This window comes from Balaenoptera physalus (assembly GCF_965194825.1).
Source record: "Balaenoptera physalus genome assembly, chromosome: 8".
In the NCBI taxonomy this organism is placed as follows: domain Eukaryota; kingdom Metazoa; phylum Chordata; class Mammalia; order Artiodactyla; family Balaenopteridae; genus Balaenoptera; species Balaenoptera physalus.
The window spans coordinates 97,434,946-97,462,242 of NC_138887.1; the positions used below are offsets into that span (position 1 = coordinate 97,434,946).

The window sequence follows — 27,297 nt, forward strand, 5'->3', positions numbered from 1 at the left end:
CACTAAGCTCTATTTACTTTTATTTACTGCAGATTATAACACAGAACCTTTTCTACACCATATGCTCAATCAGTTTCTTGATCTATAAAGTTGACTAAATATCATGAGAGACACTGTGGAATTATAACTGTTGATCTGCTCAGCAGCCAAAAGCTCGTTTAGGCATCCTCAGTTGTTTTCCAAAGACCTATTACAGGGAGCTGTAAGAGGACAATGGTGCCTTGTTTTTATTCTTCCTCAAACCCCTTAGAATACAGACAGTAGGGGAAAAAATCCCTTTGAAGAGTACTGGACTGGGAAAAAGGAGATATTCTGGGCACTGTCTTTTAGTTAATCTGGGTTTCATGCAGAAGACCAGTGGTCTGAATTAAGTACGTTTAATTTTTCTAGTACTAAAGTTTAACGATTTAAAGGACATCATGTTATATACAGTCTGGAAGAAAGAAAGTACCAGTTAAGCTGAATAGCACAGAAATTGACAAGCAGAAAACACACAGGGCAGTTTCCAGGCAGAAAATTGGGTTCCCCTATATGATTTTTCTGAAGACAGCAACATTACAACCACACTGTGTCGTTCAAGTCACTGCCTCTGCCATCTGATTAGCCATGTGTCCCACATGGCAGGCATCCTACACAACTGCTTTAACTTGAACTCTTTAAGGGGTTCATATAATTCAAATGGAAAGGGTTAGTTTTTTGTTGGGAGTTTATGGAATATCAACTTAAAGGTAGTATTTGAATATTCAAGTGTTCTAATCAAGATGTATAAATATTTTATTATTCCACTACTGTAATTTCTTAAAGAAATTAAGTCACACAGATTTAATCAAGTTCAGTTTTTAAAAGGAGAAAAATTAGAATTCAAAGTGCTTCACACAGAATTCATGGTGCTCCAAAGGTCAGTGTTTAGATGAAACCAGATGACAAGTGGGTTGCTTTTTAGTCCTTGGTTCTGTTCATAATTCTTCATGGGAAAACCTGTAGCTCTACATGCTAGTTCAGAGGTGAATTTTTTTAAAAAAAGATAGTTTCTTCCTACTCTGCTGTCTATTTATTCATATTTTATAAATATTTGGAAGTAATTTTATATCTCTAGCTGAATATTAAAAATACAATTTTTTAAACATACAGTATAGTTTTATGAATCATGCATATAAAATAGTACTGTTAGGAAAATGTCTTTATATCATAGTGATTGCCCACCTTAAAGGAAAATAGAATTATAAAACAATAAGGCTGATTTTGAATTGTGCATAGAATCAGTAATTGTGTATTTAAGGCAATTAAAAGATTTATTGAATCTTGGTTAAAAGTAGATTGACAATGACGTTAAAGAATAAAGTGTAATTTATTTGGTGCTACTTTGTGAATGCTTCTTAACTACAACTCACCTCACGATACCATATACAATATACTTTCGATCACAACTCAAACATAAAATAGCCTACAAAATCACATGGCTATAATCAATATACAGTGATTATATTTTTAAAAGAACAAAAGAAAGTTAGCAATTAATTAAGGTGCAGTCACTTTTTTCAAATAAAATATTAGCACCATACCAGATAAAATGATCTAAAACTATTGGCCTCCTCATACTTCTTAAATAACTAAATATAAACTTTTTTTTTTCGAAGCACAGATATTAATTTGCAAAATCAGTTCTACAGTAGTTAATATTTCTCTTTTTGCATGTTTTCCCACTAAGGAAAAATACGAAGTAAAAACTTTCACAGGATATGAAAATGAAACAAATAAAGAAACCTAAGCAAACCAAAGGCTGTGCTTCAGCAATGAGTTCCAACGGACGCGAACGTGGACATATCCCGGCGTATGGTACTGAAAGGTGACAGCTCCAGTTCTGTGGTGTATTCGTTGTCATTGTCGTCACTGGTCACCGTGGAAGACTTCTGGATGCAGTCATCACAACAGCAGCAGCAGCACTCCATAAAGGCCCGGCTGAAGGGTTTGCAGAGACAGAAAAGTAGGACAGGGGTCACACAGGACTTAAAGAACAAAAGGAACTGGCTGATGATATTAAGAAGGTCCATTGTCTGCTGGGAAACCCCTGTAGCCATGTAAGCAGTAACAATGTTGCAGATATTTTCAGGAATAATGCAAAATCCATATAAAATGGTCAAAGCCACGACTGTACAGTTCATCTGGCTTTCTAGCTGAATCTGCCGCTTATTCCCCCGGGTACAGGCTTTCTCGGCTTTGCGGATTTTCCTTGCAGTCACTAAAGAGCAGGTGATGGTGAAAAGTGTGGGCAAACAGAAGTAACAGCCGAAGTACCACCAGAGTCTGGCGCTGTCGTAGGTGAGCGCTAGAACATAGATGGTGTCGGGGAGATCCGGGGAGATCTTGATGACGCAGCGTTCCGCGGGGGCGCGCCCGCTGAAGCCCGGGTCCTCCTTGCTCAGCTGGCGGAGCGCCACTTCGGGCAGTGCCAACAGTAGAGCACCCACCCATATAACGGCAAGTTTGGCGGTTGTGGAGGAACAGTTTTCTATCATTTCGTAGTACATCTGGACGTTGGTGGCCGCACGGAAGCGGTCTATACACAGAGCACATAAGGTGAACGTAGTAACTCCGAGAGAAGCAGCCTGCGGGAGGAACACAGAATATATTTTTCCTGGGTCATCTCTGAAAGATCAAAACGTTAGGCAATAAATACAGATGGGCAAAAAGTACGGAAAAAAAAAGAAAAACAGGAAACGATTTCCTGGAATAAGGCATGAGTAACTGGGTTGGTGACTTTAGCTGAATCATTGTAAGGACAACAAATAAAACTAGAAGAAAAAAAAGAAGAAGAAATATAGTGGTTCAGGGTCATGGAGCCAAAAAATATTAAAGCTGGAAGGAGCCATGAAGATCAGCTAGGTCATAGTCAACTTAGAGGGGCGAGGTGGTTGTCAAGTCACAAGATAAACACAGTAATCATCTGGGAGCATCAGATTTACCCCACTGTTTGGGGGGAAATTAAAATAACTTCATGTTTAATAAATAGAGTCTTTATTTATATATTTAAACAAGGACAATGGATAGGATGTAAAATGTTCATGAGGGTTAAGATAAACCAGGAGACTAAAAGAAAGTTCCCTAGGTGGATGGATGCTTTGGGGTATACCCCAAATACCTTCATTCATTCTCCCCTGCCCGCTAAGTGGGAATGTTTAAGAAGCACAGGCATAAGTCATGCCTTGGCAAGGGGCAAGGAAATATATACATACATACATGTATATAATATACATTAATGTCTACATATTTAGAACTCGAAGGGATCATGTTGACAGAAGGAAAACCATTTATCCTAACAATTTTAGTACTCAAAACATTAGTTGTTTATTTACTACATTCAAGCTGTCACTCTCCCCAGAACGATGACAACTTGCCTTGTGGATTCTACGAGAGTTCCAATGTCAAACAATCTCTCTTCTTACACACTACACATTAGTCAGTGTCTACTAGTTCTCATGTGGGAAATAAGGACACTGCATCCACGTCCTGACTAATCTCATAACTTGGTGGAGACAGTCTGAAAATGAGATATAATGAGGGGTTAACTCTTTGAAAAGCAAAAATGAAGCAAAATCTGACCAACAAAGTCTAGATCAGGGCAAATCAAGAGGTCACGGTTGAACTTATAACCACAGTTCTTGTACTACAAAATTCATGAAGTTTCCCATAAACACCGGTATAAGAAATAATCAATCTAATATGCCTGCCATGAAAAAAGAGTCATCTCTACATTCACCTTTTTAAAATTAACTTTCAACTTAGTGAGTTGTTTGACTTGATGGAAATATATTTGGCATCTCTGCTAGAGACTCAAAATAATTCTAAAATTGAAGTCCACACTGTGCAACTGTCTTAAAATCAGATTTTGTTTTAATGTCAGTAATTTCTTTAATGTCATAGTTTGAATGCAAATCTGACAAGGATGTGCCATTTTCTAAAGGTCTGCATCGAACAGTATTATTGGGAAATTGCTGTATTTTATTTTACAGATTTTTGAAAGTTTTAATTTACATATTAGCTTTTCAAATGTTTTGATTCATCTCTCTATAAGACTGTAAAACAAAAACAAAAAAATTCTCGTGCCATCAAATGTACACAAATCCTCAGCAAGGCTTTCTGCACTGTCTTCACTGAGGCAAATCTTGTGCATGTTTCCTTGTCACTCTGTATCCTGAGTCAGTCCACAAATACAAAGCTACAAAGGTTTATGCTGTGCATTCTTTTTAAATTATGAATAACATTTCTGATAAAAGGACAGCTTGGTGATTTGAAAATACGAGACTCTGAAGAGAAGCAATCTCTTAGAGGCTCAGAATATCTATGTGCTTGGTAATTTTCTATCATTCCTTACAAAGAACGCACAACACACAGGAGATAGCGTCTTCTCCCCGACTAACCTCTTTAATTTTAAATCTAGAGATTTAAAATCTGGACCAATTATCACAGGAGCCAGCATTTGCATACCTATCTCCAAGTCTGTTACAAAGCATTTCATGAGAGGTAATAGCAAAGAACAAATGAATGTGGGTGGACAGGTACCAAGACAGGTGTGTTAGATTACCACTCCTTAGATATCATAAACGGTGCTGCACATCCACTCTTAATTAAAAGATGTTCACTGCTTCAAAAAGCAAAAAAAAAAAAAGGGGGTGGGGGTTTCTAGCTTCTGTATAATTCATCTCACAAGATTTAAAAAAAAAAACGGGACAAATTTTAAGCAAGAGTAAGATGTGCCTCAATTTTTCGCTCAGGAAGCCTTCTACACTGTATCTTATTTGAAGACGCTCAGTTCTTCAGCCATACTCCCAAGAGCTTCAGTACTGAGGACCTCAAACATATTTGACGAATCATGGATTGAGGGAACCTTCCCAGTTGTCACACACGAATTTCAGGAAGCTCCTTTGTCCAGCTTCCTATTTTCAAATTGTACTTCTCTCTGATAGGATCCTCTGCAATTAGGATCCAGCTGAAACAGGGTGAACTGTCCAGGAAGGTCACAAGAGCTACAGAGAGAGTTGTTAAAGGAACCGCTGAGGCAAACACCGCCCCAAATACAGATAGCACTTACTGCGCAGTTGCCAACAGCAACTACAGCCCAAATGCCAGTCCCCCATAGCTACTCCCTCTTGCTGCCACTGCCTGCAGTGTCATTACTCCAGATATTTTTCTGTAAATTCACTTATACACTTGATTTTATGATGTGAAAGAGCAAAAAGGGTGCAAGGTCCCAGCTCAGGACTTTCCCAAATTATTTACAGGAGACTGTAAACTTTGTAAAGGCTTAACTGCATGCCTCAGAAATTAATTGATAAAAATCATCTGGACAATGGGTGGTGGGCTAATTTCTGCCTACTCAGATATGGAATCTATCCATGTAATTAGAATGCTAAATGCTGGGGTAACATGAAAAGATTTCTATCACAATTTTTAAATGTACTTGTTTACATACAGCTCATTAGAAATTCTACCAAGATGCATGGTGCGATTATATACAGTTATAAAACTGTATCATGAAGGCTGGATCTTCTGCATTTCATGACCATATCTGATTGCTAAAATTCAATATCACTAGGAAATACGCTCTTGGGAGTAAAGCAGTTAAGCATTAGCTTAGATGGGTAGCTCTTTGAAGCAATATTCTGAGAGCTGGAATGAGTGAGATGCAATCTGTTATTAATTAAACTGCAATGGAAGGAATAATGAACATCAACAAAAGCAGAACTGTAAACACTTTGAATAGACAAGACTATTAATTGTGAGAATCAGGATCAGAGAAAAGCTGGAAGCAGAAATCTTTAACTAGTGGGGAAAATAAGGTACTGAGAATTTTGAGGGGATTGGCATCAAAATACAGACACTAGAGAATCGAAATAAACAAAATAAACAAAATCTAAAACAAAATCTAAACAAAATCTAAAATCTTTTCTTCCAACAGCAATATTCTGCTCTTCTTTGTGTCCTGGAATAACAACAGTAAAGCTACTTCAGCCCCTGTCCAGTCAACATCCAGAGTGGTAAGGCTGTGGGCAGCTGTGGTCACCTGTGGTCACCTGCAGTGTTGCTTCAAGGCACTGGACAGGCACAGGGCAAGTGGAGACACTCACGTGGGAAAGAGGCAGCTCCAGTGTCAAAATGTTCTCCTCACTGCTCAAGGTGCTAACTCAATACAAACATCCAGCCTTGAGGAAATCCTGGCCACCATCTTTACCTAGTACTATATTAAGTTCATTCAAAATGAGGTGAAGAAAGAGCACGTGGATACTTTATGAAAAACAGTCGGGACGTCCCTGGCAGTCCAGTGGTTAAGACTCCACGCTCCCAATGCAGGGGGCATTGGTTCAATCCCTAGTCAGGAAACTAAGATCCCGCATGCCTCATGGCGCGACCGAAAAAAAAAGAAAGAAAAACAGTCATCTATGGAACTCCTGTTTTAGCTATTGCTCCATTTCTCAGAAGCTTACTGCAGACAGACAAATATGAAACCTTTATGAATGAGGTTAAGCTATGAAGGTACAACTCATACCAAATAAACAGTGTCTTTTGCTAAACCCTCTGATATACATCAGTGATAACACTGATGGGGAAAGAAAAGACCAATGTACTTCCAAGCAAAAATTCTTTCATATGAAATCAAATCTACATGCTTAAGTGCAGTGAAGTGCTTGGAATACACTGATTTTTATAAAACAGGAAAATTTCTAACCAAAGTCATGACAACTTACTCTAGCCTAACTTATATTTTACCTCAAAAAGATGTTTAAGTGCATCTATTTATGTGCTGTCCTTTGTATACAAGTAACTCTCGAAACAAGGGCGTTATTGTTAACAAAACCCATTCATTTGAGCCATGAATGATAACCTATTATAAGTCCATGGTTAGAGACCTAACAATCGGTCAGGAAAAAAGCACGAGGAGCACAGGGTAGAGTTTCCTTTGAAACTCTAAATGGCTTGAGCTTGTGTGCCCTGGCTTCCTCTTGCATTTTCCATATCCTTATCCTTGCAACACTTCAGGGCAACTTCCCCACCAGAGACACTTCTTTGAGCAACAGTGGAGACAGCATGTTTCTCAGAGCCCCTGTTTATCAGACTGCTGCGAATGAGATGGCCTTTATCAAAAGGTCTTCATTTCAGAGTGCATGCAAATCATCACACTTGCATTAGTGTTTCCAAACCAAAATACAGAGTAGGAGAGATTTGTCTCAACCCTCGCAAGGACATACACATCTCTGAAATGAAACAGAGCCCTTCATGGCCACGCTTCCATCGTTGAAAAGAAGGTTTCTTACCTTTATCAGTATCACTGAGATTTAATCTGATACAGTCACATATCATAAATATCTATCTATTTCTATTATATCCAGGCTATTTCATCTATATGTGATTTCCAATGAAGATATCAACTGTCATTATTGCCTCATTTTCAACTTTCCTCCCTTTTTTTTTAAACTTGATAACATGCTCTTACTTATTTAAAAAACAATGGAGACTATTTAAAAGCCAGTATATCATCCTAAAATTTGTCTTGACCCTATAAATCTTTCTTTACCTTTATAGTCCCACCTTGACATTCCTACCAATGACAACTTCTGACTTCTGTAGAAGTACATTCCTTTGCAGTTAAAAAAAAATAATCATTTTACTACAACTTATCTAAAATGTTATAATTTAATTATAAATATGCCAATGCTCATTAGTGCAAAAATGCAAATGAAGCAAGATTAACATCATTTGTCCTAAAATGGAAGCCATCTATTGGAATCAACAGGTCTTAAAGCATTTATATATTCCATATTTATTCTCAATAATTAGAAATTCATTTCAAAATGTAATATTTCCCACAAGCTCAAAGTCCACATTTCAACCGTTGATATTATTATGATGTTTCTAATCAATCTTAAAATGAACTGGAATTTCGGTTTTTCACCTAAGGGTTCTGACAAGTTTCCAAAGAGCAGTGACAAATTTTCACCTATTTTTTTCTTGTGACTAATGAAATTGATTTGCATGATGGTGAACCTAAACTAAAGACAAAATCAGAGTTGGCCTCATCCATTTGTGCTTGGGTAATTATGAGAAACCACATTTTAAGACAAAATTTCTCTGTTCTTAACCAAAATTCCATTGTTGGTAGTAGGTTAAGGAAGTACCCTTTCTTTATTCATTCCTCTTGAAAAGGCATGTATCTCTAAATTTCACATCTTACTGTGAATTAGTTAACAGATACTTTTCCTATATAAGAGAAATCTGAACCAAGGAGAAGACAGTAAAGGTAGGAGGAAAGTTCCCTGAAGGCAGGGAGTGACGAGAAGGGAATAAAAAAATGGCAGCCCTGAGTACAGTCATAGACCTAATTGAAATGACTCATTCTAGGCTAGGATCAAATCAGTGACCTTGGCATCATTCATGCTATCAACCATTCAAGTGTGCTGACAGGGCACATTGAAAACCATCATAAATTCACAAACTGAAAGTATTCTGTCTCAAGAATAAGTCTGGAATTGTGATGATATCCGGTTCTTCTGGAGGTTTTGTGGAAAGTATCTGTACCTACTTTGCAAATGGAAAGGGCCCATATTTGAGGTTGTAGCAATTCCATTCTCCACTCAACCTTGAAATTTTAGGTGAGATCATCTCTTCTGGTGCAAAGAATACCATTCTCATAAGGATACTTAAGAGTTAGTCTTGGCAACAAGGTTGAGTTAATTATGGGACCTTGGCAGGTCAATTTGTGGTTAAAAAAAAAAAAAAAGACAGAGGATCCCTGGAGGATGGACACGGAAATGCAGTGCCAGAGACAAACCTCCCTGCATAGCTGTCTGCCCACCCTCTCCCCACACGGTCCACATCCCAGACTCAGATCCCTGTGCTTCCAATGGGACACTGTTAAACCTAGTTGCAGCACATAGGACGAGCTATTAAAGGTGGGATCACTCTCTCAAGGCCCATGCAGTACAAGCGTGAAGGGCAAGGTAGACCCTTACTTCCTCAGCCTTGGGTACACTCATAAGCTCAGATCTATTTTGCTTCTGTGGAAATATTTGCTTCTTTTTCACTCTTGAGAGATATTTTGTTGATATAACCAGATACGCTGGCAGCCCTCAGTAACTGAGGATACGTCCTCACTTTGACTGTGGGCTTGAGAAATTAATCCAGTTCTCAGGAAGGTCCATTCTTTATGCTTCCCTTTCCCCGACTCTATAATAGGGTCTAAAGTATCTCCCTCGTCAGCCTTTCTTCCTATGTTCTCTAAGGTCAAATCAAACGATAGGTACTTTTAGAGATTTTCAGAAGAAAAGGACTCAATTTAATGTACTGTTATTACATTGCTAATTAAACAATTCATTTAAATAAACTTTAAAAAATTTGATTTACTTAATGTCCTTATGGCTAATAAGGACGACTAATTCTAAAGTAGAAATGGTTATCTCAGGCAGTGTGTTCTAAATAATAATTTAATATTTAATAATATTTAGAATAATTCTGTATTCTAAATGAAATTTCTAGGACTGTCCCATCTGCCCAATTGTCTTATAGACCTCCTATCCCAGGAAGAATTGAGAAAACAAGAATTAAAAGACTTTCATAGTTGTAACTTTTCACCATGGCTCTAGGCTGTATGCATTTATGAAAACTAAGCGTAAGACCATGCTTGAAAAAGAATGAGAGGGAACACAGTTTTCACTTGAATTTCTCCATCTTTGGTCATAACTAAGTACAAATGTGAGCTGACCCATTCCAGAGCCATGCCTGAACTTCCATAACACCTTGTTTAAGCTTCTTTTATAGTATTCATCACACTGTAGCACATGATTTCACCTGTCTATAATAGCAGTATCATATCTATGTTACTCATCTTTGGAAACTTTTTCCTCTCTTTCCCTTCTTCTTGCACTCCTGTTCCCTCCTAACATAGTATCTAGCATAGCAGAAAAGCTCAATAAATGTTTAATGAATGAATGGATAGTAAATAAATGAATGAATGATGACATCTATGGAAAAGGACTATAGGAAATAATGAATTATACAAGCTGTTCTTTAATCAGTTATTGGGTGCTGCTGTTTTGTGTATAATCCTTAAAAGCTGAATGCCAACTAATATCTCTAGAAGGCAAGTAAAGAAAAATCCATGTTCCTGTTTATACTTCATTGGCAAGCTTTAAAAGAGGATGACATTCTTATTACAATCAATAGTCAAGGAAATTATTTGAATTTCACATTTGAATATCATAAAGCTTTTATTTCTTACATGGAACCCAAATTCAGTAAACTTCACCATACACTGTTCATGAATGGAGTTATAAATAGGAGCACACTTTATACTTTTTTTCTTTTCTGCTGGAGTTATCAGCCAAATACTGTCACTTGCATGGGAATGTGAAAATTATTATAAAGGGATTAATAGGAAGTCATACAATATTTGTTAAGCACCATTCTCACACAGTGTGTCTATTTTCCCTGATAGTATTATTAGCAACTTTCAAGTGGCTCACAAAACTGTTTCCACTTAAAAGTCTATCAGAATACCCAATGGCTAATCCACTCCTCAAGCAAATTTACTGTCTGCCGTGATCAATGTGCTAGTACTTGAATCTAAGAGGTTTAGGAAAATCTGTGTAGACTCACAAAACTGTAGAGCAATATCATCTTCAGCTTCAGTACCCTTCTTTTCGTATCTGTCAGTGCCAACTACAATCTAAGACAATGAAAAAGTCATTTGCTCACTCAGTTTAAAACCAGTATTTCTAAAGCCATTGGAGAATCTGGCTTTTTTCATCACGAAAGATTCTAGACCTTTCACAAATCATCCCTGGTCCAGAGGCCCTGGTGAGATGCTTTCCCTTTATCCACTCCCCACCCTCATGCAGGAATCTTGTATCCCAGGAAAATAAAAATACAGTTAGATCTGGGGTTAACTTAGAACTATTTGAAGCCTTCTTCCTTCCCTACCACTCACCATGAAGTTTTGAGTTCTTTAAACTAAGGAGCTGTCTATATTATTCAAAACGTCCAATTAACATCCAAATGGAAATAAAAAGTTAGCAGTGGATCTGGATCACATGATACACTGACTCTGGTTGGCTTTCATCAAATAATTAGCAGAGAGCTGTTCTAGTAGCCACATTCAATGCCTGAGTTATTTGGCTTTAACCATTTTTTAGATCCCTAAGAGAATGGTGTGGTAGGGGACTCCTCTGCCATTCTACTACTGCAATCTACACCCAGACCTCCATATCCAACCCACATCTACACGCTCTCTCTCTACATACAACTATTGCTTTGAGTATAGTTTTTTCTGGTGACTCTCTGACAAACCAGTTTAAAATGACGTGGCTGTTAGGATGGCCACCATCCACCCAGATTTCCTTCTGTCCTATCCCCCTTTCCTACCATTCCGTCTGCTTTATGGGACTTATCAGTAGGCCACAGAGACATCATAATCCTGGAACAGAAAGAGAAATTATCAACTACAAATGTTCCTACTACGTTCCCACTCGTAGCAGTATTATAATAAACCTCCCTTTCTAGAGATAGACTCTGGAAGCTGGGTGTTCTCCTTAAGCTTTGGTCAACAAATTGAAATAAAAAGAAGACTTGAATGCGAATTGCAAAGACCTATAATTTCTGCTGAAGAAACACCTATTTTTCTACACAAACCCAACTCTCCCCCAAATTCTACTTCCTCCTTAAGATTATGCTAATACTCAAGCTGCAGAAAAAAGAACTGTGGTAGAGAAGGAAAAGAAGGCAAAGGAGAAGATGGGAGAGAAAAATTGAAAAGATCAATAAAAATTAGTTGTGGTTAAAATTTTTAAGTAACTAAGAAAAATTTAAAAATAAAAACATTCAAAAAGGCAAAAAAGACTACTAGAAAAATGGTAAATCATACATTATAAATCCATAAGAAGGTGTGTGGTGGGAAGAAAAGGAAGAATATCCAACAAGTAAAATAAATATAAGAGACTAGAAAGTAAAGAAAAGGCAAAAATCTAGATAATAAAGGAGATAAAATGTCAAGTAAGTTTCAGAAGTCTTGTGGTCAAGAAGAAAAAGATTTGGAATGAGGGCAAATCAAGGAGAAAGTTTTCAAAAAGATTTGTAATGTCCTCCCCAATCTAGAACACTTTGTGATTTTTAGGAACATAAAATATAACCTATGTATCTTTATTTGATTATTAAAATAATCATGTCTGGCACATGAAAAAATGCCATTGTCTCAGATTATTGCAATTTTTTAAAACTTAATGAGCTACCAACTATGGAATTTACGAGAAACGATGAAATTTAAGAATATAAAGAGCTACAAATTTCATCATATAACAAATGATGTTAACGGGGCTTATTATTTTTCCTGTCTGTTGGATACAAAAATCTTTTTAAAAGATGCCAAGGAGCAGAAAGAAAAAGAAAACACTCACCGGACACTGTTTTGCCTCATAGATGTTTGCCTACTAAACAAATATCAACATCAAGTGTTGAGAACAAGGGTCTGGTTGCCATTGACTAAATATGTATACGTAGGATGGTCATTTCTCTTTTCTGAGTGTCATGTGTCATCTTTAACATGAGGGGGTTGGGTTAGAATGCCATCTGGTTCTAATTTAACGTGGTAATTCAAAAGCCACTGTAGTGGCTGCTATGGTTCCCCACCCAGATTGCTTCTTCCCAAAAGTCCTTTAGGAATGAAATGCTGATCTCCCCCAGCTGCTGGGACTATGGGTGGTTGATGGCTCTTAGCTGCATCCCTCTCTAGGAATTGCCCTTAACCAAAGAGATCCACCCAGCTCAAGGTTATGCCCCCTTCCTGGGAGCAACTTGCATCCAATGACTAGTCTGTTAGGGGCTATAAAGGCTGGGCCGTCTTGCCTCCATTCAGGACCTCCCTCTAGGACCACCCCAGCCCTGAGCTCCCTGTGGTGTCAGCTGAGGTCTCTGTGGCATCTGCATCACAGTTCAACGTCCCTCTCTGCCCAGTCCTGCTTCCTTCATTCCCTAACAGGTGTTGAACCTGAGCTCACACCCCAATAAACTTCTGAAGCAGATCTCCACATTAACATCTGGTTTTTTTCAGAAACCCAACATGGAATAGGCATTAGATCCCTCTTACTTCTGTGAAAACAGCAGTGCCTCCTGGAAGCAGAAATGCTTTATGCTGAGATTTGGATTGTATTTCTTGTCCTCATAATCAGGAAGTATGGAGCTGATACTACTGTCTGATCATCATTTTCACTGAGTATGATGAAACATTACAGAATTATTTCAGAAGACTCGGATTAGGTATGAATATAGAAACACTAAATCTTAAGGTTTTTATTCATTATTCTAACAGTAAAAATGTACATTATAGTTTAATTTTCAAGAAAAAAAAAATGAGTGAATCTTTTTCTCCAAGCCTTTGCTTTTCCAGGGGGAAAAAAAAGAGCCTGGTACCAATAATTAAAAAATAGAAAAGGGCTATGAAGAAGGGGGGAAATAGAGAGTAAAAAATAATAATTGTTTTTCTTAAGGAGCTGAGAATTAAATTTAAAAATGAAATACAAATGAAAGTATACATTTTTTAAAATCCTCAGAATCAGAGAGAAAGAAAATTAAAACACATACATGATAAATACCATCACTCAAAACTCATAGGTCTCATTAAACTAGCCGAAGTTTGTATATTCTTTTCTGACTTTGAATGGGATTCTTTTCTTTTAAAGTTTTTTTTCAAGAACTTTGGTAATTTTTTTTCTTTCCCCAGTTTCTTTTTTCTGTCCTTTTTATTGCTTTTCCCTCTAAGGTATAATGATTTCATCCTGTCCAGTACATTTAAAACAAGCCAGTATGCTTCCCTCTTATTGGAGGTAACGCTCCTATTCACTTTATAGTTTACTTTTGTCTCTTTTTTGCATATGTCAATTTCTTCTGCATTATTCAAACAATCAGAGAAATCTTAAATTGAAATTGACCTTGAAAAGGCAATTGGTAGACACATATTCTCTTCCATAAATTTCACTTCCTTCTCTGCAATTCAAAAATGAGCTGTCTACCAAGTATTTCAATGTTTCGGAGCTACTTGGAGCTTGGCAACAAGAGAAATCCTAGATCTTGGTAAAGTAGCAACAGCTGATTTAGCAAGCATGGAATGATCCTGCATCTGATTCCTGCCAGGATAACAGAGGGTCTTATTTACAGTCTCTTGCCTTGGCCCTTCTAAGTAGGTATGGTTTTCTGTTTACTTGTCCCCTAGCATTAGGCCCTGGAACAATGTTGAACATAGTGTCACTGGCCCTGGTGCCAGACAGGATCAGGGGCTCTGGAATATTTACAGTTTCCCTTCTTCTGCTTCCATAAATGAAATGGGCAGTGTGAATGGAGTAAATCAAGGGCCAGCTGGCTAAAAACACAACTGGCAACAAAGCACTTGGGCTCCTTCCAAGAGCTGGTGTTTAAAAAAAATGCCATTTAAAGAGCAAATTCCAACTACCATAATAACGGTTAAGGACACTAGCTGTAGGATGTTAACAGTCAAATTTTACTCAAAGATTTTCGTTTCCAAAGTTTGGAACCTATTATGTGTCCCCTTCTTCTTAAGAAATTGTCTAGTCTTGGAAAAATAGCCAATCCCTTATACTCTAACAAATGACAAATATATACTATATACTTTGAGAATGTTAAATAAATTCTGTGCCATGATGTACAAAGTGTTATTTTTGCTTAAGCTCATTCATACAAAATAAATAAAATGGTTACAAAATTGAGAAAGAAAAAAAGAGAAACAGAAATGACATACAAATTTAGGTGGGATAGCATAGCAGACAGCCAAACTAACTTGGGAGGTTACTAATATATCCAGGCCAAGTGACAAACAAAGAAAAGCAGATTTCTTTTGTTAAATAAAATATTACTCCAATTTTGATATTTAAGAAGAAATGTGATAATATCCTTGGGGAAGAAATCATATTGGAGCACTAGAAACCTAGTAGATAAGTGATGCAGGGTTTTTTTTCTTGCTAGGTTCTAATAATGACAGTCATGGACTGGCTACTTATTAACTCTAGAATCTCTGATAGTCTCCAAATCAGAAATCTATATGTATAAAACCATAATTCAGAGAGATAAATTTAAAATCTAAACAATTCTATACATTATGAGATCATAATTATTTCCCAATCCAGGAGCAGATGAGTTTGAAAGTGAGTGGACAAAGCTGCTCAGGTCCGCCCCTGTGCCCAGTATGTAAATACCAATGTCTATAAATGATTGGCAAGAGAAATGAGGGAGGGACCCTGAGAAAAAGTGAAGGGCTTCAGCAGCCAGGTAGGTGCGTGGAGCAGCCGGTCTGATGCTATAAATCCCGGAAATGAATAAAGCCCGTAGCTTGAGACCCCCTGGAAGGCATTACCTCTACATAGGGCACGACCTTGCAGGAGAAGTCCTCCAGCAGCCACTTCTTGGTCAGCTCGTGAAAGATGACGAGCGGAAGGCAGAAGAAGATGATGAGAAAGTCCCAGAAGGCCAGGTTGGCCAAGAGGGAGTTGGAGATGCTCCGCATGTAGTAGTTGTGACACACGATGCACATCACCGCCAGGTTGCCTATGATGCCGGTCCCGAAGATCACCACCGACAAACACATGACCGCATAGGCTCCATATGACTCCTGGGTCAGTGGGTAGAAAGGGTTCTTCAGTCGCAAGCGCGGGTTCGTGCTGTTCCCCCGCCGAGGACCCCCGCGTTCGTGAACTCCTTCAAGGGAGGACCCATTCAGAGCCAGCGCCCTGCCAGGGGGTGCAATCGTCCGCCCTTCGTGCCCCGACGGTCCATTGACCGTCTTGGGTTTGGGGTCGTGGTGGGAACCCTGGAGTTTCCCGGCTCTCCTTGGCCAATAATAAAGGTCGCTGGCTCCGGGTTCCTTCCTCACACTCTGCTCCTGACTGCGCCCAGAAATGCCAGCGCCTCTGGGACCCTTCTCCTTCTCCTCTGAGGTGTGAAGGAAGAGTTGGAGAGCCGTGGGGTTCCCTCTCCCCAAAGTACCCGGGGGCTTCTGACCCCGGGCACCTTCCCACCTCCAGGCGCCAGGTGGTCTGGCTGGAGGTCCCGAGGGCTCCGCTGCCGACGCCTCCGCCCCTCCGCCCGCACCTGGGTCACCGCCGCGGGCCGCGGGTGGGTCCCATGAAGGCGCCAAGCGCACCGCTGCCTCCTGCTCCTCCTCCCTGGGCGCACGGGTTGGCAGAAGGTCTCCTGCAGAATTTCCCGGTCCCCAAGCGTCCCTGCTGCGACGCTGGATCAGTGTAGGTGAACAGCTTTCCCCCAGACAATTTTCGTTCCCGGGCGCAGGGGCGGACCCGAGGACAGGAGAAGCGGAAACCTCCAGCAGTAGCAGAAGCAGCAGCCGCGAGGTGCGGGCGAGAGGCGCGCCCGCGGCCCGCATGGCTGGGCGAGGGCGCACCCGGCAACGGCGGCTCCTGCTTAGGACCGACACCTGCTGCCAAAGTTGCCGCTGAGAGTTAGACACATGTCACATACTAACCCCCGCCCCTGCAGCGGGGGACGGGAGATTAGGGGGAGGTTGGGGGGATGGGTCTTGGGGGGTCACAGCCCTTCCCCTCTACAATCCTTCCTCGTTTGGTGTCCTGTGCATTTCTCAGCCAAAGCCAACCCGAGGGCTGCGTATCCCCAAGATTCAGAGAGGGAATCGCTGCTGCTGGTGGCTGACCTTGAAAACTTGCAACCAACGCCTGACTGTTGATTAATGTTGCGACTGGGAGAAGCCCGGACGAAGCCCCACGCTCCTCCCTGCCTTTGGGGCGGTTGCCTTCCTGTTAACAGTTGCTCTGCCTATTTACACGCTTTCGATATAGCTTTATCCAGCAGCAAGACGAGGGCGCTTCAAGGGAAAGAAAAACGAGCTCCCCACCTTCAGATGACTAGCAGCCACACTCCCGCTCCCGCTTGCTGGAAACAGGTTGCCCACGGCCAGACGCCGCGCAGACGCGCCGGGGAAACTCTCGCCCCACCTAACCCCAGCGACTCGCGAGGCTCCTGCGGACCAGGAGAAGCGGGATGCGAAGCCCGCGGCCACGGCCAAAGTTGTTTGTCCTCTTGCTCAAAGTTGACCAGGGGGCGGCGCGGGCTGCCGGGCGGCGCGTCTCCGCGGAGAAGGGAGTCGGTGATGGGGAGGGCTAGCTCTGCTCCTCGGTGGACAGTGCCGGAGGCCGCAGGAGCTTGTGGCGGCGACAGCGGGCGCAGCCCGGGCGGAGAGTGTGGCGCCCGGAACCGCCGCGGGCGAGGCGGTGCCTGGCCAGGAAGCCCCTCGCCGCCGCTCCAGCCGCAGCGCGCGCCCGCGAAACCCCGCGCTCCGCTCCTCGCCTCCTCCCCCTCCTCAGCCTCCTGCGAGAGATGCGCTGGTTTGTGGGGAGACGGGATCCCCTGGTGGCTTACGAGGTCACTAAACCCACACACGTTTCATTCAAGCCCTTTGTAGCGGCTTCCACGCGTAGGAGCTGGAAGCGGCGAGGGAACAAGGGTGGAGGCGCGGAGCCTGCGCGGCTCGAGGCTAGGGATGGGCGGGACATGTTAATTCCCCAGATGTCTGAACCAGCCTGACCGGTCCCAGAGCCGGGTTGTGGGGAGAGATCCGTGCGTTCGCTTCCAGGCCTGGGTCCTCGAGGGAGTCGTAAGGTGAGGCGCTCGCCTCCTTAGGTATTTCCAAGAACTGAGGACGGGAAAGAAAGGAAGCTCAGAGGCTTCCATCATAGAGAATGAGCAGTTCTGGGAGTGGGATGCAGAGTGGGGATGCGAAGGATACCCCTTTCCCTTTAACACGGGGTTAGGAGGCATCCTACCAGGGGTTACTTTGGAACCACTCAGACCACAATGAAAGTGGTTTTGTTTGATGAAGTAGAAGGAAATGATACGTAGGGGGAAATTAACTTGAACAGAACTTCCAGCCTGGCTGACTAGGCCTTTCCAGCCTTTTATATTATAAAACCCCACACTCAGGCCACAGCTGTCAGGATATAGCTAATATGACAGACAAATATCAGACAAACTGATTAAGAGAGAGCAAGTGATAGAGGAAAAAATAAACACATTTTGAAAAAAGGGAACATGTAGAGAGACAGGAGAAAACACAATGAGAAATAATGCCTATTGTGGTAGGTAGAATAATGGCCTTCCAGAAGATGTCCACATCCTAATTCTTAATACCTGTGAAAATGTTACTTTACATGGCAAAAGAGACTTTGCAGATGTGATTTCTCAAGGGATTCTCATCCCCTTGAGATGAGGAGAAGATCATGGATTATCCAAGTGGGTCCATTGAAATCACAAGGGTCCGTGCTAGAGGGAGGTAGGAGGGTCTGAGTCAAGTGAGACCCTGAGCTAAAATAATGCTGGAGAGCTCTAGAAACTGGAAAAGGCAAGGAATAGGCCATGCCTGATCATTTTTAGAGTTCTGACCCCCAGAATGATAAGATAATGAATTTGTGTTTTTTAAGCCACTTTAAGCCACCTATCAATTGCAATGGAGTTTCTGGGAAGGGTGCAAAAGCTATTTCCTTGTTGAACTTGAATTTCTCTCTGGGTAGAGATGGAAATTAGTGACACAGATCTAGAGTTAAAAAAAAGGATTAAAAAAATAGCTCACATGTATAACCAAGACTTAAAATTAATGAGATGAGAATGGGGGCAATATCTCTGGTTTTATTTTGACAACTTTTTTTTTCTTGTTCACAACTAACCCAGATTACCCCCCCTGAATTTTTTTTTAATGAAGTATTACAGTTAAAGTAGAAGATTTCTCTCACCCTATTCCCATCTCTCTATCACCTGAGGTGACTAATATTCTGAAGTTGATGTGTATTTTTTCATCCACATATTTTGTACTTTTATGCTAGATCATATATGATTTATCATGATGTTCTGTGTGCTTTTTAAGAGTTACACAAATGGTGGCATAGAATAGTTAAGACACTGAATTTTGCTCTTTTCCTTTTACACTTATAATTCTGAGATTCAGCCTAATTGATACATGTAAGTCTAGTTTGTCCTTTTTATGAATATGCTATAGTTAATTTTTACATTCCTACATTGGTTAACATTTGTGTTGTTTCCATTCTTTTTACTCTTAAAAGCAAGCATAGAAGTTTCCTTGTGCCCACATGCAAGAGCTCCTCTAGGGTTTATACTTACGTATGATATTTCAGGTTCATAGGATATTAACACCATCAGCTTTTTAAGGTATTGACAAATTACTTTCTCCAAGAGCAGGATATGAGAGCCCCCCTTTTCTTCCTATCCCCTCAAAGTTTTGTTTGGATATTGTCATTGTCATTCATTTTTGCCAGTCTCATGGAGGTAAAATAGCATTTCATTGTTATTGTAATCTGTAGTTCTATAATTATTAGTGAGGTTGATCATCTTTCCACCTTTTATTGGTAAGTTGGGTTTCTTCTTTTGTGACATTCCTGATCCCATCCTAGATAGACACTGGATCTCACTACTTCTGCACCACAGTCTGCTTCTAACTTGTCGCTTGATTTTTAGTTTGTTGATGGTGTCCTTATTGGTTCAGAAATGTAAAACTTTTAGAAATACTTAGCATTATTGTCCTTTATACTTTTGCTTCTTGAGTTTTGCTTATTAAATCTTTCCTACTCTGATGTCATAATGACATTTTCCTAAAAATTCTTCTCAAAGTTTTAAATATTTAGTGTTCATATTGAGGTCTTTAATATGAAATATATTTTATATATAATATGAAGAAATATATATAATTTTATTTTTACCTATATGGGTTGTCAACTAGCCCAACCATTCCTACCATTTGTAATGACAGTTCTCTTATTTTATTGAACTCCCACATAAGTTTACGTATGCTTTCCTGTTTTCTGTTCTATTCATTGGTTACATTGGTCTATTTGGCTATCCGTGTACCAACATCATGCTATTTTTATTTCTGCAGTCATATAAGTCTTAATATCTGGTAAGGTACATATGGTAGCTCTAAAATTTGTTAATAACTTTAAATTTTATATGTAGACTTAATTAATCTACAAATAACACCAAATTTATTTCTTTACAACAACCATTTGTTTTCCTTGTCTTATTTCATTGTTAAGTACTTCCAGTACAGTGCTGACTAAAAGAGGTGATCCATGTCCTTAAATATCTCAATTTCATAAATTATTTAAAAAATGTTCTGAATGTTAAGCTAGCCTAGCATTCCTAGGGATAAGCCTTATCGTATGCTATAGTATTTTTTTTAAAAACAGATGGTGTTGAATTCAATTTGTCAGGATTTTCTTTGGGATTACTGGATATATGTTTGTAAGTACTCAAAAATCACCTTATTAGAAAGGCTTTCACTGACCATTCTTTTAAAAGGACAACCTTTCCCCATCCATTACTCTCTTCTCTTACTCTCTATTTCCTTACACATTTTGAAGTGGAAAAAAAAAAAAAGAATATCTAGAGAGACAGGAGAAAATACAATGAAAAATATGTAATTGGCTTGAGTTGGGCATCATTCTCCAAGTGGTAAGCTGAAGCACTGAGGTAGCCAGCTTGGAGAGAGGTTTAGGAAAATCCTGGTGGAGGGGCTGTCCGTGCTTGTCTGAAACAATACCTTCTTATTCATAAGTAGCTCCCTCCTTAACCTGAACAATGATGCCTTCCAGCTTGGATGTGCCATGCTCTGGCTCCTTAAGACTTATTGTGACCATGAATAAAATCACAGAGACCTCCAACCACCCTGTTGGAGTCTGGGACAATGTCAATCATTTATCTTTTGGGAAACACAATTTTCTTATCTGTAAGACAAGGCTACCCATATCTCCTCTCAGCTCTGCCCATCCAAGTTGTTACGATGATTACACAGATATGAAAAGACTTTACAAATGGACAATATTTGTGTTGTTGTTTTTAGTAGTTCAACTATTTGTTGCTATTAGCAACATTTAAATGCCGTCAAGAACATGAAAGCCTTGAAGGAGATCATGCTTGATACGTAAAAGTCTAAAGTGGGCTTATTATATAAGAAAAGTTAGAAAGCATTCACTGCAAAAGAAAAACAAGTCTTTCAAATCTTTTCTCAAAGCTTATCTCATATGTAACTATAATTTTTAAAATTGGAATAGTCACAATTTATCTATTTCTGTAGTTTCTGTTTTAGAGAAATAGATCAGAAAAGATGTTGGCTAATCATTGTCTGGTTTACATCAGAGGTCATTTATCTGTACAAGAACTGATTTGAACATGGATTTTTCTGTGTCAGCATCCCACAGGGTTTATAATATATAATATTGACTTTATATACAAAAGAGAACATGTAAATTGTTACCTGTCTTGGCATTTCTATACAGTCTATTACACTTCATTTAGTGTTTGAAAAAAGGCACATGACAAAATAAGAGAAATTACTATTTCAGGTTCTAAGGTACATCACTGAACAAGGGAAGAAGTTTTACTCAGCACCCAATTCACTTTTCAAGTAATTTTTCTTTCCTTTTGTTTGGCTTCATAGAATTCAAAGGGACCACTTTCTAAAAGAAACTGTAACATGCAACCAACAGATTATTATGTTCTGAGATTCAAAATACCTCTTTTTACAAACAGTTTGTGGTTGCAAACTCTCTGTCCCTAAATTGCAAATTGTTAGTTTAGACGCCTCTATTGACTACCTGCTTCATCCCCTCCCCGTGCCACATATGAGAGCTCAACTAGAATTAATTAATGGGAAAAATGGTATTGTTTGGGATAAAACACTAACATGATCATGTCTATCTTAAAAATCAAATATCAATGTTAAAGTATTTAAATTTTTAAATGAATCAACAATAATTAAAATAGTCCTTTAACTATGACAGAAGAAAATGTAGCTGTTGGGATACATAAAATGTTTAGAAAACTACACTATATTGCATAATCAAGTCTTTTTTTTTAATTGGAAAGAAATTTGAGGACTTCCCTGGTGGCGCAGTGGTTAAGAATCTGCCTGCCAATGAAGGGGACATGGGTTCGATCTCTGGTCTGGGAAGATCCCACGTGCCACGGAGCAACTAAGCTCGTGCACCACAACTACCGAGCCCACGCACTGCAACTACTGAGCTCGCATGCTGCAACTACTGAAGCCTGCGCACCTAGAGCCCGTGCTCTGCAACAAGAGAAGCCACCGCAATAAGAAGCCCGTGCACCACAATGAAGAGTAGCCCCCGCTCACCGCAACTAGAGAAAGCCCACACGCAGCAACAAAGACCCAATGCAGCCAAAAATAAATAAAATTAAAAAAAAAAAAAAGAAATTTGAATGTAACAAAGGGTAAAATTGAAGATTCATTGACACATACATAAACAAACATTCTAACCTTTCTCAGCTCTTTAGAGGTAAATTCTCTGTGAAATGCAGCCCCACCTTTTGATGGAAATGTGTTGAGAAGCAAAGGTACTTGGTTGGCACTGAGTCAATATGATATAGCAGGAGACCAGACCACCTCGGGCTTTTGTCCCTCATAACTTCTCAAATAATACATTTTCCCTAGCAGTTACATCACATGAGTTTTAAATCCTGTAAATAACCACAGTAGGCAGAACTTTTCAAGTTACCCAAAGAAAATGTGATATTATAAAGGTACCTATTTTACTTCCTTCTTCCATTATTTGGATCCAAGCTGTATTTTGTATCAGTAAGACTCCTTCTAAGACTCTCCTAAACAAATCATCCTATTCTACTTTTGCTCCATCTCTGACCAAGCAATATTCTGTGTAATGTTGATACTGAATGATATTCGAGTATAAAAGCAAGTCAAGCTAAACCACAGAAGCATGGTCTTTGTTTAAAATTTTAAAATACTAGTAAATTTGAATTTTTAGCAAAGTCACTAGAATGTAATTTTTCTGTACAAAGCCAGTGAGGAAGAGCATGCATTTCTACATGAAAAGTGAAACACTGAGATAGAATCATTTTTAAAAAGAATGCATCATTGATTGGCTCTCTTGGCAAGCTATTAAATTTAGATCCAGCAAAGAAATCGATCCAATGGATTCATCTAAGCCTTGAGTCTTGGCACTTTTAGCCATTATTTTCTTGATTAGTAGTTGAAATATACATGGTGCCAAAACAATGTTTGCTTTGTGAGAGTCATAAAACTCTACCGCAAAGATTGGTCAACAAAGAGGAAACCATGGTCTTTTCCAGTATAAACTTTCTGATTTGTGTTCACTTGTTTTAGAAGGAGATCTGCTTTATATTTATTTTTAACCTAGTGTGTGGAGAGGGTGGGACTGGGTATTATTACCACAACAAATTGGTCTGATGACAGAAATTTTGAATGGTCAAGTTAACAAAATGTTAAGATGTGACCCAAGGTAATCAAATTTGGATACTTGAGACTACTGGTTCTTTAGTGTTTGCATTTTCTGGTTCCCATGCACAGCTACTTCCAGGGCCCCAGCTGGTCCACAGAGTGCTTTTTCAGGACTGGCTTCATGTTCACCCCTTTATGAACTCAATCTCCTTCCCTGAGCATCCCTTTTAGGAGAAGGGAAGGCTTTCATTTCCACTTGCAGATAACAAAGAAGCTGAGTAGCTCCTCTTGCATCAGAGAGAGGACGTTTAAGTGATAATATGACCAAGGCCCCTTGCAGTGGTCTACCTTCTGAGAGAGGCACCCCCTGGTGATCACAAGGGTGGCCTCTTTTAGGCAATGTAGGCTGGGGTAGTTTCCATGATTCCAAGATGATTCTTAGCTCACTGGAGAGAAGATACATTCACTCTCTGACAAGACTTCCATTAATGGATAGATTGGACTTCATAAAGGAATTTCATGTATAAACTAAGAGAATTTGGCTGCTAAAAAAGAAATTAAAGATGATTAATCTAGTTCAACCCCTTCATTTTAGAAATAAGGAAACTGAGGCCAAAGTGGGTGAGTTACTTGCCCTATATCATGCAGTGCGGTAGAAATCGAATTTGAACTAAAAACCAAGTTCTTTGAGAGTGAAGAGGAAGTTCCACCAGTCAGTGGTTCAGAGAGGCTTCCTGAAGGAGATGGAAGGCAATAGGGCAGGAGGGTGGGAGTTAATTACTGAAGTGTAGGAGGAAGAAACCATGTTGTAAGCAGAGGGACTGACTCCAGCCAAGAGGGGGAGAAGAGAAAAAGAAGGAAGTGTATAGAACAAGTGGTTCAGTGTTGCTAGGAATAGTGTATGAGAATTTTTGTTCTTAAAAAGAGCTTAACATCAATTTTATTTTTTGAAGAGTGCTCAATCACAATACTTAGGAATATTTGACTTAGAGATCTCCTTACACTGTGATATTAAAATCTATATTAATCTTTTATTTATTCAAAGATACTTTTTGCTTGCCTGTTCTGTGCTGGGAACAGTGCTATGTGTGCTAGATGTATAGCGGTGAGAAAAACAGTTATGATCTGTATCTTCGAGGAGCTCACACTGTAACAGAGAATCCAGTCAAGTATGTAGGCATTTAATTAGAATATACAATAACAAAGTTAGCTCTAAAATAGGCAAAGTGAGGGTTGCTTAGGAAAACATAAAAAGGTGTTTTACTCTGACTGGAGGAGGGGTCAAAGTTGATGCCCTTGAAGAAGAAAGTTGTAAACCTGCAGATTAATGTTGGGGAGGTAGGGAAGGCAGGGGAGAAGGGGAGGGTTGGACATCCAGGGAAAACTAGGGCAGAACTAAAACTCAACGTGATAGACTTAAAATAGTGGCAGTAGTACAGTGTGGCTGGGAATAGAGTTGAAGGTAGAAATGGGGAGAGACAGGTCAGAGAGGCAATAAAGAGAGGTATTATGAATGGACTTGAGAACCAGCCATTTTCAAAGGGCACATCCCTGCAAGGAGGCCTTACAGAATACCCTGAGGACGGGATGGGAGTGAATGGAGGCACAGGAAACTAAACCGAACCTTGATCCATCCTTTGTCTCTGCTTCTTCTGCCGGTTGCCATTTTTTCTTTATTCCAGCATCCCAGCTCTTTTGTCACCTCAGACATACGATAAAATACACCTGCCAACACCTTACACATTTACACATTAAAGAATTCAATCATTAGAGGGAGAAAGATATTAACTTCCCTTTTCTAGTTCCAATATCTGAGGAAAGGACCGGGCATGGTCAGATAATCATACCTGGATCTCTCAGATGTGGTCAGAGAGCATGCACAAAACTGAAATAAACAGCTTCCACAGACTCCTGCAAGTTATGTTAGACAGAGAAGGGAGTTCACAGAAGAATTATGGGGGCATTTCCCAATATGAGAAGGGGTTCTGACCAGGAAAAGTCAGGGGTGATCACTTTGTTGACTTGCAAAGTTGCTGTAATGATTGAAAAGGGAATGTATATAAATTCAAAGCACACCTTGACCTGCAGCAGGTCCTCGGTAACTGTTGGACTGAGTTGTTTTAGTTGCTTGAATATCAATGAAGAGATTGAAGTTCTTACAAGGGCCACTTGTTTCTCTCACCACCAGCTACACACACTTTTCCAGGAAGTACAACCACACGATTTAATTGTCCCAGGTCCTTAGCTCAGGACAACAGTTCTACCTGACTCTGGCACCGAATATGGGAGGTGTGTGGAGAAAGCATTTCTGCCTTCCAGGTTCAAGATGAAGAGAAATAAAATACATACAACATTTAAGAAAGACTTGGAGATTCTATTAAAGAAAAAAAATGACTGGAGGCAGTCAACCAACAACTATGCACCATTTTATGTGGCGCCGTGCTAGGTGCATGATGAAGTGAGCTGAGCCGAGGTAGTTCTTAACTTGGAGTTGTCTGCAGTCTAAAACTGGGCTTCAAAATTATGTACCAGACTTTGGAGGCAATAACACAGGGCGCTTTTACTTCTAACAAGTTTGAAATTCTTTTAATTTCAGGTACCATTTTGAAAAAGCAATTCAGGGTTTTGTTTTTTGAAGATATTTTATTGCTGTTCTGTAACTGCTTATAAAATTGCTATAATTTTTAATTATTAATGGGAAATATATTTAAAGGTATTAGAAATCTGCCATTTTATTAGAGGAAAGTACATTTAGGAAAATACATACCCTCAGACCATTACAGCAGACTGTTCACCTAGATCATGAAGACTAGACTTTTCACAGGTACCAATATATATTACAATATGGAGAAGAGATCTGGGTTTTAATTCTGACTCTACCATTAATTACCTAGCAGGGTAATCTTGGGAGTGTCTCTAATGTTACCCATGTATCTTCATTTGTAAATGGTTAAGGCACTGTTTAAAGAATATAATATTCAAAAAAGTAATAAGTGTTTTAAATGTTTATATAATTTTCATATTAGTGATTCACATTCTTTATATAGTTTATAAAAAATCTTTCTTTTGTATAGAATGTTTATGGAAGAGAAGGAAATCTAGAAACTCTGATTTTAGGTCCAACATCACTACTAATATTTATGAGCTATGACAGGCTCATTATAAGTACATATGGTTATATCTTAGGGTATATTCATACATGCACTATTAGCTAAAAACATGGACTATTTTTTTAAACTATTGTATTGTATGTGATCCATGCATAAAAGAACTTTATGGATTTAGAATGACTGAAGTAATGATGGAAAATATTTAGAGTGATTTTCCAGGTGGTGCATTGTGTTTGTGTGGTTTTTGTTTTCATATTTTTTTAAATTTCTATAATTAACATGTTATCTTTAAAGTAAGGAAAAGTAATTTTTTAAAAGAAAACTGTTTGATTAGAACTAACCAAAGTTGGATTCACTAATGCTCTTCCTTCTACCTGTAAAACACAGGCTGCAGATGACCTGTCCAATCGCTGATAGACTGTCCTCTAGGTAACCTGGGCTCTTCTGCTCTCTCCTTGCTCCTTGACCTATGTTGCTTACCAAAGTCAAAATCAGTTGTGCTTGTTTCTTCCCCTGTGAAAGACAGTTGTTCTTGTCACTGTAATTACATAAATTAACATTATATAAAAATTGAGATGTTTCTATGAAATAAAGATGTTTCTTTGAATATTTTATAAAGAATTGATTAAAATGCTGTTAAATTAAGTGCAAGTGAGACAACTGTAAAATATTATGACAAAAACTTAAAATGCTTACACTTTTAGATTGCTTTACAAGTGTTAACTTCTTTTTCTACTATGATGAAACTCAAACTGGAAATGTGAATGATGCATTATGGGTGTGGTTTGTGTAAAAAAGAAGATGAGGACCTTCAATCAGAAGACACCACTCAAATTCTTGGCCTCATCTCAAAAGATTGGTGACTAAACAATATATTTGTAT

General features: G+C 39.3%; 1 protein-coding gene across 1 annotated transcript; it reads right to left on the minus strand.

The window, feature by feature from the left end:
- Nucleotides 1-1,005: 1,005 nt before the first annotated feature.
- On the minus strand, nt 1,006-27,297 carry GPR37 (G protein-coupled receptor 37). Its single transcript, XM_082472340.1, has 2 exons — nt 15,407-27,297; nt 1,006-2,606 (listed from the first exon to the last, which is right to left on the minus strand). The coding sequence occupies exons 1-2, from the start codon at nt 16,430-16,432 to the stop codon at nt 1,788-1,790; spliced, it is 1,845 nt and encodes a 614-aa protein (XP_082328466.1). The 5' UTR covers nt 16,433-27,297; the 3' UTR covers nt 1,006-1,787.